Source organism: Monodon monoceros, unplaced genomic scaffold (assembly GCF_005190385.1).
Source record: "Monodon monoceros isolate NGI ecotype Baffin Bay Population unplaced genomic scaffold, NGI_Narwhal_1 Super_Scaffold_19, whole genome shotgun sequence".
NCBI lineage: Eukaryota > Metazoa > Chordata > Mammalia > Artiodactyla > Monodontidae > Monodon > Monodon monoceros.
In genome coordinates this window covers 57,697,302-57,710,124 of record NW_021703775.1, presented here as the reverse complement: position 1 = coordinate 57,710,124, position 12,823 = coordinate 57,697,302, and the positions used below count along the sequence as shown (strand labels likewise).

General features: G+C 41.9%; 1 protein-coding gene across 1 annotated transcript in view; it reads right to left on the bottom strand.

Moving 5' to 3' along the window:
• HNRNPLL (heterogeneous nuclear ribonucleoprotein L like) overlaps positions 1 to 9,433 on the bottom strand; it is a 36,488-nt gene extending 27,055 nt beyond the window's left edge. The window contains exon 1 of the mRNA XM_029232429.1: positions 8,849 to 9,433. Within this exon, the coding sequence (XP_029088262.1) occupies positions 8,849 to 9,043 (195 nt within the window). The 5' untranslated portion in view covers positions 9,044 to 9,433. The remainder of the gene's footprint in view (positions 1 to 8,848) is intronic.
• Positions 9,434 to 12,823: the final 3,390 nt, after the last annotated feature.

Below are 12,823 nucleotides of genomic sequence, written 5' to 3'. Positions count from 1 at the left end.
TTATTTGAATTGCTTATGCTGAGTCTTTTCTATGGTTCAACAGATATTCATTACATGCCACTAAGTCTGAAATGAACCATTCTGATTGTACCCTATGTATACCAACACTTTATTAGCAACTTTAACAAATGCTACCGCCTTGGTGAAACTCAACAACCAGATGTACATTATCCTCATTAAGCTCTTAATTACTGGATGACAATAACACAGGAAGAAAGCTCTAAGTAATACCTAAAAACCTAACTTAGAGAAAACATTTAAAGTATAAATAATAAGTTTTACTCTAAAAATAATTAGACAATAATAAACTACAAGAAATAAGACAGTCATCTCCTTTGGTCTTTAGAAATGAGCTAGCAAAGGTAAAAATGCAAAAGAAAATTGGCCTGGGCTTCTCCAAAAGTAAAAAAAAGTGGAAGGAAAATTTCAGACTGAGAGTAAACACAACAACCAAATGCAGTATGTGAGCCTTCATTTTACAATTGATAAAAACTGCTACAAAAGACATCTTAGGGAAAATTGGAGAAATTGAATTATAAACAGGATATTACTGAGTTAGCCAAAAAGTTCATTTGGGTTTTTCTGTAAGATGTTTTTGATTGTCTTAGGTACCATTATAATGGCAATAGCTATATGAAAAGAATATCCTTATTCTTAGGAAAACTGTGATATTTAGGAATGAACTGTCATGATGTCTCAACTTACTTTCAAATAGTATAGAGAAAAAAAGTATGTATATAAATATATACACATATAGAGATAAAATCCCAAATGGCAAAATGTTAAAAACTGCTGAATCTAGGTGAAGGGCATATGTAATTAAATATTTTACATAATAAAAAAATTGGGAAATTATTGTATAATATATTTAAGACCTACGAAAAGGTATGAAGAACAATATAAAAATATTCATTAACTCACCACCCAGTTTAATAAATAAAACACTAGGAAGAGGGAGCTGAACACATCTCCTCTTCCTACCTCCCTTCCCAACACAGAGAACCACTATCTTGAATACAGTGCTAAAAAATGAGTACTTTTCAAACTGGTCTTCTTACAAAGAAATGGATTATAGGATCAATTTTAAAAATCTCTCAAAAGATCTGATTTTAATATATTACTACTTAATTATATTTCTTAAATGAAACAGATCAAGATTTAAGTTATTCTTTAAAAGCTGAAAGATGTTAAATGCAATCAATATGGTACTCAGGGGAAGATATGATTATCTCAACCTCAAGGCTGAGAATATATCCCATACCCTCTGTATTTCCCTTATTCCCACTCAATAAAACTCTGCCTTTCGTGAGTTTATCTACCTTGATATTTCTCTATCTTTAAATTATGTCCCCTTTTCTTTTTTCTTTTTCTTTTTTTTTTTGCGGTACGCGGACCTCTCACTGTTGTGACCTCTCCCGTTGCGGAGCAACAGGCTCCAGACGCGCAGGCTCAGCGGCCATGGCTCACGGACGCAGCTGCTCCGCGGCATGTGAGATCTTCCCGGACCAGGGCACGAACCCGTGTCCCCTGCATCAGCAGGCGGACTCTCAACCACTGCGCCACCAGGGAAGCCCTGTCCCCTTTTCTTGAACTTAAAATTTTCTCATCCTTTCTGTAGTTTATTTAAAAAATTAAAAAACCCTAGTGTTGTTTCCAAATATAAAACTGATATATTAAAGGTATCTTTTCAAACTATATTTTCACCACCCCTCTTTTTCCCCACAAATACTAACATGTTCCTTTTTTTTATAAATTTATTTATTTTGAATTTTATTTATTTTTTTATACAGCAGGGTCTTATTAGTTACCCATTTTATACATATTACTGTATATATGTCAATCCCAATCTCCCAATTCATCACAACAATAAATTTATTTATTTTATTTACATTTATTTTTGGCTGTGTTGGGGTCTTCGTTGCTGCCTGCGGGCGAGCAGGGGCCACTCTTCACTGAGGTGTGCAGGCTTCTCATTGCGGTGGCTTCTCTTGTTGCCGAGCATGGGCTCTAGGCGCACGGGCTTCAGTAGTTGTGGCTCACAGGATCTGGAGCACAGGCTCCGTAGTTGTGGCGCATGGGCTTAGTTGCTCCTTGGCATGTGGGATCTTTCCCGACCAGGGCTCGAACCCGTGTCCCCTGCATTGGCAGGCGGATACTTAACCACTGCGTCACCAGGGAAGCCCCTAACATGTTTCTTAAATCAACATTTTATCTCTACCTATACTATATGGTGGTGATAAGAAATCTGAAATCATCTTCAGAGCTTCTTTTACTACCCTAAAATTACCTCCTGTAAGCATCATACTATGCATCTGAATCTTAAATTGGTGAATAGTCAGTATTGCTTACTCCATCCATATGTTAATACTTTGACCACGTCTTCTAAAGCTTAAGGAGTATTTTTTTTTTAAGGAGTATTTTTTAATCCTTTCTCATACAGAAGCTCAAATTCTTTCCAGTTCAAATGTTTAGTTATCTAGGCTCTCTCCTGGTCTATTTATATCTATTATTTATCAGACTAGAAACAATATTCCAAATAAGTACCCAGCAAGTGGAGGCATACCTGCAATTTCCATATACTTTTTTCTTTTTTAATTACTCAATCCCTTCTTTAAGTAAACTGGGTCAACTATAATGAAGACATTATTTGGTCCTCACTGCAAGCTACACACCAGTTACAAACCCCCAGCCCCTCTTCAAAGGCTACCTCAAAGACAAACTCCAATAACATCTATCTTGAATGCTAATTTTGACGACTGCAGACAGAAAACCAGGCTTAACTAAAGAGAAGGGAAGCTCAGAATAGAATAGAATAGAAATGAAGCTTCCATATGAGAGGAATGAGAAGGGCCCATTAAAGCTCTCGATATAGTAAAACTGTAAACTCACAAAGGCAATGCACAATGTCCTCAGGCTTTTTGTTTTCCCAACATCTCCACGCATAACACGTGCTCAACAGCCACTGAACAGCCTTTTCTACCCTCCTATAAATATAATATATAAAAAAGACCAACCTCAAATTCAATAATTCATCCCCCAAAACCAAACGTGCACAGATCCACTGCAAGTGATTATCAGCCTCTCCTTAATCACCTCCAATGACAGGAAAACACACTACCTTGTGAGACAATCTACTATATTTTTAGAAAGTTCTTCATAATATGCATCCAAATCTGTCTCCCTGTAACTTCCTACACAAAATGGCCTTTGAAGTCAGACCAGCATTTGAATATGTGGACATTTACTGGCTCTGCGATCTTACGCTACGCTACTTACTTAACATTTCTGAACCTCAGTTTCACTTAAAAAAAAATAAAACAGGGCTGCCCTGGTGGCGCAGTGGTTAAGAATCGCCTGCCAATGCAGGGAACACGGGTTCAAGCCCTGATCTGGGAAGATCCCACATGCGGCAGAGCAACTAAGCCCGTGCACCACAACTACTGAGCCTGCGCTCTAGAGCCCACGAGCCACAACTACTGAGCCCCCGTGCTACGACTACTGAAGCCCGCGTGCCTAGAGCCCGTGCTCCACAATAAGAGAAGCCACCACAATGAGACGCCCGCGCACTGCAATGAAGAGTAGCCCCCGCTCGCTGCAACCAGAGAAAGCCCGCACACAGCAATGAAGCCTCAACGCAGCCAAAAATTAAAAAAATAAAATTTTAAAAATAAATAAAAAATAAAACAAAATCTTCATCACTTAAAATTACAACAAATAGGACAAATATGAAATGTCTAGCACAGTGCTAGATGTTGTTATTAACAGGGCTCGGTAAACATTAATTGCCACCTCCTATCCTTATCTTCATTTCCCTCTGCTACATAACCTTCCTATAATTTGAAATGATTTCTTAAATCACACCTAAGTTTACCCTTCAAGCTAAATGTCCCCCAGAGTCTTCTGTCATTCCTCTTATGATATGATCTTGAGTGCCTTCTCTATTCTGGTAATCATTTTCTGGATACATTAGAATTTATCAAAGTACTACCAAGAAATGAGTACAGATTTCCAGATACTTAAGATTATCCCCCCTTTTACTTTGGATACTTCACATAGATCAAGGACAAACTAGTTTTAAGGGACAGCTGCAAATAGCTTTTAACTCACACTATACTTAGAGTTAACTAGTACATGGTTTTTCTTTTTTTTGTTTTAATATTTATTTATTTATTCAGGCTGTACCAGGTCTTACTTGCAGCATGCGATCTCTGAGTTGCAGCATGCATGTGGGATCTAGTTCCCGGACCAGGGATCAAACCCAGGCCCACTGCACTGGGAGCCCAGAGTCTTACCCACTGGACCACCAGGGAAGTCCCGGTTTTTCTTAAAATTAAACAATCACATCTCTTTACTTGATCTTTTTCTTAATAGAGCAGATCCAAAACACAGGAAACCCTTTAATTTTCCTATCCTAAAATGTTTTAAGGAACACTTGATCACATAACAAAGATTAAAAATAACTTTGATTCAAATAACTTCTTAAAAAGTAATCTTTATTTTTTTGGCTCATGTGGTAGAAATCCTTTGGTTTTGCCTACCCAAAACTCCTTCCCCCTTCTTGTGGCTGAACACAAAAACAAGCAAACGAACAAACAAAAACTCCTCGACCCCATATTATTCCACTGGTATTCTCAGTCACACAGTCGTAACTCCCCAACTTCAGAGGTAGTCCAGTGACTAGTTGGGGGTAGGGAGATATAAAAAATGGCTGATCAGAGGGGATAGCTATGGACTCTGAGGGAGACACTGTTCTTCTTTATTTACTAGCTATAAAAATGTAAGCCTAGCTTTATCACTACATAGAGGAAATAGAGCTGAAACATGGAAAGAGACAGAATCTAGTCCCTATGACATCATCTAAAACCTTCGATCCTGCCATGCCTAAAACTAATGCTACAACTTGGCATTCATAGTTATTCGGGCCAATAAATTCCCTACCCCTGCCCCCTTTTTGTTGTTTAAGCTCACCTTGAGTTGTTGCTGTGGCTGCAACTGCAAGCTTTGAAAGTTGTATTCAATTTCATAGAGGGAAAATATATATTTTCACTCCTTTATAAAATAAAGCACTAAATGATGTAGAATCACAGATTTTTAGATATGGAATTTTTTAAAAAATTATATCCCATCACCAAGAACAGCACCTAGCACATGACAGGGCTCAAGTACTATTTTTTTAATGAGCTAAGAGATCACAGTGATCATCTAATCCAGCCATCTCATGTGATAGGTAGCAAGTTGAGTTCCAAAGAGGTTAAGTCACAAAGCATGTTGGTAGCAGAGCCAAGACACCTGCTCTGGTTGGGCTTAGGGCTCTATTAACAGCACTTTTCACTATATGTACTAACATGAAGAAACTGTCACTTGTTAAAACCAAAAGATAGTAAAACCTACTACTTTTCATTTACTTCCCAAAACTAAGCCTAAAATTCTCACTCTACTGCAGCAGCTTAGCTAAATAAGACACAGGACATTACCGTTACAGAAGCCTCAAGGCTCTGGCACTTACCTCTGAGGTACACACCACAGTGTAGTTACTATGCTCACTGTCACAGTCTCTAAACTTTTCCTGTGGGAGCTAAGCTAACAAAGTGCCTTCATCCCATCTCCCATTCTATATTCATCCCAATAAGCCATCATAATAGTCCTATCATCTCTGTAATTCAGATCATTAAAGTTTAACTATATCTTAAATTCAAACTAGATTCTCTATATAATGCATATTCCTTTGTTTGGAAATCCTAGGATCCATATTTTTTATCTTGGCATTTTGCCATCTTACAAGTCTATTTATTAAAAGTTGAGAAACTTAAATTTTCACCTCATCAGCAATCACTTTAACAATCTTTGATTTGCCTGTTTAGTCACTAGCAGAATAGAGTAAAAGAAAAACTTAAGTCTCTAAAATGCATTAGTACTCCATAAATTTTTATTGATACCAATCTCTATAAAAGCAGACTTTTTTTTGTAAGTAAGCTCCCAATTCAGTTCCTCAATCGGTTTTGCCAAGTGAAGTGCTAATATTCAGAAGTCAAGCTGCTTTCATAAAAGTTAGCAGATACAGAAGTTTACTATTATGATCTTGAAGATCATGCCTGTTAAATTTAAGAACACAATTTACTCCACAAGAGTAATTGTATAATACATAGCATGAACCTCCATAATTAAGCTTTGTTCAAAATGCAGCCCAAAGAATTTGAAATACTCTGCGAGTTTTTGCTCTTCAAAGTTAATACCAGAAGACACAAATTTGAAGAGTGTCTTACTTCTCATATCCAAACTACAAACTCATTTCTCTTTACACCCTAAAACATCATTCACAATTCATCCTTAAATCAGGAGCATTTGTAGAAACAGTTTTTCTTAAATACTCACATTCCTCTTTAAATCTAGTTATTATTAAATAACTCAAGGAAAATGAAAAGCCAAACAATGTAAATCATTGAAGTCTTACTGTACACTTTTACAAACTTCCAACTAGCATTGAAAGAATTACCTATCATTGTACCTGATCTGCATTTACTTAAACACTTTGTACAAAGGGGCTGGGCTGAAGTTGAGTCAAATCCTTTTCCGTTAGATGAATTACCATATTTCTCGATGATGACGCACTAGACAGTAAACTTCTATTCAGGGCATTCCTGTCCTAGTAAAATTTATTATGCACAGGTTTCCATAGTTGCAATGATTTCAAACTAGTACCCAAAATTACATGAAGAAAAATGTTTAAAAACAGGAAAAATAATCCTTCATTAGATTTCACAGTACAATATTGGTTCTACTGTTAAATAAAAGCAATTCACCCGCTCCTAAGAAAAAACAGCAATAAGATAAACAAAATTTGAATTTATAACTCAATCTGCATACATTAGTTCCTGCCTGGGTAATTTAAAAGCTGCATGACATTAATCACTGAACTACAACTTCAGGTATGGAAAACGTGAAGTTCAACTTTCACATTTTACATTGTAAGAGAACTCAGAACAGTAGTTAACTGACTTTCCCAAGGTCACACAGACTGTATGCTAGCTAAGACTCCTGACTCTCCCCAAGACCTGTCCAGTGCTATTTCCACTGCTAGATACAATTCACTTTGGATGTATTAATTATACATTATTTTCTTCCCAACATCCAAAATAATACTATTGGCTTAATATTTAATGTTTTCAAAAACAACTTTTGTAAACTGGTTAAAGTATCTTTCCAAGACACTTAATGTAAGACATTTCATGCTACTGCATAAAAACTCGAGAAAATTTTTGGCAAAAGAAATACAATGATCCAATGCATCTAAATATCAGTTATAAGAGTCCAATATTCCAATTGTGTTTTCAATTTCCACAATGCAGTTAGCTTTGAACTGAAACTTCCTAAGAAAAAAATGCACTTTCTTTATTCACACTTTCAAGTTGCATTTTGAATACTCCAAATATTCAGGAACAGAAGTAGAAAGCAATATCTAGCCATAATAAAACTATTTTGGGAATTCCCTGGGTCCAGTGGTTAGGACTCTGTGCTTCCACTGCAGGGGGACACGGGTTCGATCCCTCGTCAGGGAACTGAGATCCCACATGCAGAGCAGTGCAGCCAAAAAAATAAATATTATAAATAAAAATAAAATTTCACTTAAAAAATTATTCTATTTAGAGGAAGAAGAAGCTCCTTTCTAAAATGTGTTGCAACATTATCGTATTTGTAAACTCTAACACCGGGGATTACTGACCAGAATTTTTTACATTAAAATGCAAACAAGAGCTAAAAGACTTCTAATTTCCCTCTTATTAAAGGTGAAAAACATTTTAATCTAATATTAGAATATATGTGCACTATTTCGTAAATTTCGGGTTAAGTTTGCTTTAAAAAAAAAATCACAATTAGAATGTGTTAAATGTTTAAAGAACATCCAGTCATTAAGACAGCTTAAGCGCACCAAAAAGGGCAAAAACGTTTCCTTTGCTTTGTTTCCTTAGTTTCCATCCAGCTGAAGCTGAGTTGCCACTTGCTGTGGATAAAACGATTTTCACATTCCTTCTGCCTCCATCTAAGCTTTCTGATGAGAGAAACAAGAATCTAGGAACGTGTGTTTGATGCAGTCCTGAGTTCAGTTCTTTTTGTGGAACGAATTGGGAACACACTGCCCATGAAGAACTGAGGTGATTTTAAGATTTCGTTTTACTTGTAAGTAGGCGTGTGCGAACACCTGCCAACGCATTTTATTTTTAACCGAAGAGCTAAACACTATACTAAGCAATCATCAGGAAACTGGGGAGCAAAGCGTGCGCGCCAGGCCTGCCAAGAGTAAAAAATTTTTAATTAAACCTTCAGGGGAACTGGGCGGTGAGCCCCAGAGCTTAATTTGTCACTTAGCGGCGGCTCTCCTCAGGACCCAGGCGAAGAGAGCCCTGGGCGGAACCAATGCCACCATCCTGTGATTGTGACCAGCGCGCGGATGCTGCGGGCAGGGGGCTGAAGGGAGCGGGTAGTCAGACGCCGGCCAGCCGCCCGAGGAGTGAAAACTAACAAAGGGCTAATCGCGCACCAGAGCCCCCCGGAGCGGAAGCAACGCCTCCCCGCCGCCCCCGCCCCGCGACCCTCCCCAAGTTCGGGCCGGCAGAGGACTCGCTGCGGGGCCTGCGGCCAGGCCGGGACCGGATCCGCGGTCGGGTTGCTGGAAACAGGTAGGGCGAAGAATAAAAGCCCCAAAGAGAAGAGCCGGCGCTTCCCGACCCGATCAGCGCAGCGAAAAGGGAAAACGAGGAGGGCGGGAGGCCCCGAGGCCGAGTCCCTGCCGCTGGGCCCTGCTTCCCGGGGAGCCGCCAGGCACGGCGGTCGGGGCGCCGCGCTTTGTTACCGGCTGTGAGAAGCTCCGGCCGCCGCCACCGCCGCCGCTATCGCCCCCGCCCCGGGGCGTCGCTTCCCGGCGGTTCTCGCCTTCCTCGGCCGAGTAGTCGATCTCCCCCTCCTCAGTCTTGAGGCGCTTGGCCTGGCTCTCGTACTCCCGATCCTCCTCGTACGTCTCCCTGGGGGAGGATGAGGAAGAGGACATGGCGGCGGCCGGAGGGACCGGCCGGCTAGCGGGTGGGGGTGGCAGCGGGGCGCGGGCCTCGGACGCCGCCGGCCAGTCCCCGTCGCGGGCAGCGCCTCTTCAGCGAAGGTCTGCGCGGCCCGGCTGTCCGCGTGGGCCGCGCGCCCAGAAGCCGGGTGGGTGCGGAGAGTGCGCGGGATGAGAAGGGCGCCCCGGGAGGAGGCTCCGGATCGGCCGCTCCCCTTTATCACGGAGCCAACATTCAGCCTCTCCCTCCTCCTCCGTCTCCGCTCCCAGTCCCGGGGAGCAAATCTAAGGATGGGGACGCGACCGTGGCTTCCGGTCTTCCCTCCTCCCCTAATCCACTCCTCGCCGCCCAGGCCGAGCCTCCACCCCCGCCTTCGCGGCCGCCGTGCGGGATCGAATCCAGCCTCAGCCCGCGGGAAGCGCCCCCCCCAAGCCCGGGCCTCGCTCCCTATTGGCAGAGAGAAAAGTCGACCAGGCTTCCAATTGGCTGCAAGGGCTGTTCGTCAAAAGCCGCCCACGGCCCGGCCTCGCCCCTCTCCCTGCACCTTCCGAACTCTCAGCTGGTTTGCTAGTCCTGACCGTTCAATGCCCGCAGCGTGCTGATCTGGAGCCGTGGCTACCCGACGGCCATTAGCGCTGTTGGGCCAACTGGAGGTGAAGCGCGGAGTGAACCCCGGCGGACTAGGAGGCGTGCGGTGGGTCCAGGACTGCGGTGTTAACCGCCCTCCCGTTAATTTAAATGCTTTTATTACTTCAAAAGAGAAAATCCCTGCAGAGACATCTCGCAGCCCTGAAACTACAGGCTGTGAGGGGAGAAAAGGGATTAGAATCGTGAAAGTAGCCTTCTCCCTATGTTGTGTGCAAAATCTGATACAAGTGGATGGACTCTCTCCCCGCCCCTAAGTAGATATTACAGAACACTCAACATTTACTGAGGTGCAAGTGTGAAGAAGCCGCTCGTTTGATCGGTTAGCACTCATGGGTCTTCTGGACCCTTCTTTCCTGACAATTACGGGAGACTTGTATCAAGTCCCAGCTCCCATTAAATGTGTTTTAAACCTTCCACATAAAGTTTCATCCTGCATGCCAACCCCTTCCTTTCTAGGCGATCTATTTATTTAACATCATTTATTTTTGAAAGATATGAAAGCCTATCAAAAGTGTTTGTCCTTTGGACCACACACAGCTCATTTCCTCTGTGGAGCCCTGAGGCCTCCACGAGCTTCTAGTTACTGCCCTCTCTTCTTGCAACAGGGCCCTTTATACCCACCTACTAGGATGTTCTGTTTTCAAGACTAGAAGCGCTTGGAGACAGGAACTGTGTGTGCTCTTTTCATCTTTGCAAACCCAGTTGCTGTACAGTCCCGGGCGCAAGTTCCCTGCTCAACAAGGCTGAACGAGTGGGCCTTGGGAAATAAAGGTCCAGTGTCAGAAGAGGAACTAGCAGATCTCACACAACCTAACTGCCCTCTGTGACTCTAACCCTGGGAGGATTGCCGAGGATCAAGAGTCACTTAAGTGTTCTTAATGTCCTTGTCCCTCAGATGCGTCCCTAAGTGTGGCTCTTCCTTTCCTAATGGTGTGGATTTTTCCCTCCCCCAGCCTATTCTCGCTTCTTTCCAAAGCTATTTCCTCCCCCGCAAAAAGCCATTTGTATTTATTGCTGACAGTGCTTTAACCTACGTTTGTTTTGTTACTTTTATAATTTACACTGCCTGTCGTTTTGGAATCCATTTGCAAGCTTCTTTACAACACCGTACAGCTATAATCAAATTCGTGTGCGCCTGCAGGTGTACACTGACAAAATAGAACTAAAAAACAATTCGAATTTTATTTTTCTAAATTATGATAAAATGGAAGTAGAAGTATCAAAGAGGGAGCTGCAGAGCTGGGTGCAGATGAGGAAATGTTGCCAGAGCACTGGGAGCAGTGAGCAGAGCTGAACGGCCTTGTACAAACTTCCCAAATATTTGTGTGATAGTGAAAATATTTATAATTCTCAAAGCCTGCATCCAACCTATGGATTATACCAGGTTAAAATGCAGCTCTCACACCAATCAATTGGTAAGGAAGCCCAGCCTTGCTGAACCTTGCTACTATACTCAGCGTTTACTTCACTAAAAGTAGGTTAGAGTCAGTACGTACTAGTATTAAACTTAATTCTTTTTTCGGACAGCTCAAATCAAATTGTTAATTTAAAAGACTAAGAAGTAAAACTCAGGAAGCTTGTTTAAAACTCATCCGTTAGTACATTGACTGTGAGTGACCTTTGAGCTTATTGCAGATGAATTGTTCAGTGACAGTAAGTTCTTAGATATGGAAAAGGCTAACTAGCTCATCACTAAAACATGAGAAGAGCTAAATAAGGAGGGCATAAATTATATTCTGCACGATTTAACTTAGGTGAGATCAAGAAATTACACACTTCCCAGTTAGCCAGAAATGCCTTTAAAACTCAGAAACAGCTCCTAAATGCGTGCAAATAATCAGTTACGTAGCTCAACCTGGAATCTCTTTTTTGCACTACTATACATACAGCCTCAGGCCTTTGGTAAATTGTGTGAATGCTTGATTGGATTGGCTGCTGTTGATTGGGTTAGGCAATCAGCCATGAATTCCCATTGACGCAGCAGCTGGAAGGGGACTTAGGGGTTGTACTAGAGTGAGAGAGAGCTCCAGGGAAGGTCTAGGGAAACTGATAGTCAAGGTCCTTTATAATCTAGCCCCAAATTGCCCTTCAGTTTTAAACCTCATTGCTGACCTATGTAATTTATAAGACATTGTGCTGGGCGATGAAGAGACTAGAAAACTATATGAGCTGGTTTCTGTCTTCTTTTTTTCTTTTTTCTTTTTTTTTTTTTTTTTGCGGAACGCGGGCCTCTCACTGCTGTGGCCTCTCCCGTTGCGGAGCACAGGCTCCGGACGCGCAGGCTCAGCGGCCATGGCTCACGAGCCTAGCCGCTCCGCGGCATGTGGGATCTTCCAGGACTGGGGCACAAACCCGTGTCCCTTGCATCGGCAGGCGGACTCTCAACCACTGCGCCACCAGGGAAGCCCTTTTTTTCTTTTTTTAAATTAATTAATTTATTTTTATTCTTGGCTGCGTTGGTTCTTGGTTGCTGCGCGCGGGCTTTCTCTAGTTTCGGCAAGCGGGGCTACTTCTTAGTTGTTCCGCGGCATGTGGGATCTTCCCTGACCATGGCTCGAGCCCGTGTCCCCTGCATTGACACGCGGATTCTTAACCACTGCACCACCAGGGAAGTCCCTGGTATCTGTCTTCTCAAAGCTTGCCATCAGGTTGAGGAAACAGGGCACATACCCAAGAGAGGCTATAAGGCACATCTAACATACATGTAATAACAGCAGCCACTTACAATGTGCCAGGCACTGTGCTAACCACTGCAAGGGTCATGTCAATAAATTCTGACAAAAGCCCCCTAACAGAGGCATTATTATTACTATGGCCGTTGTACAATTAAAGAAAGTCTAGGAAAAGTTAAGAGACCTGCCCTAGAGCCACAGTTAGTAAACTAGAGAGCCAGGACTGGAACCCAAGCAACCGATTCCAGAGCCAGTACTCTTCGTAGAGAAGAATGATGATTTAAGTATTGCATTGTTTACTGCCACGGACATACAGATCAAATTTAGAATCATTTATCATGATACTTATTCATTCATAATTTCTACTAGGGCTTATACAGCTGTAACTCCTGGAAGGCATAAATAGGTTATAATTATCAGTTTTTTCGTTGGTATAATGAAGTTCAATTAGCT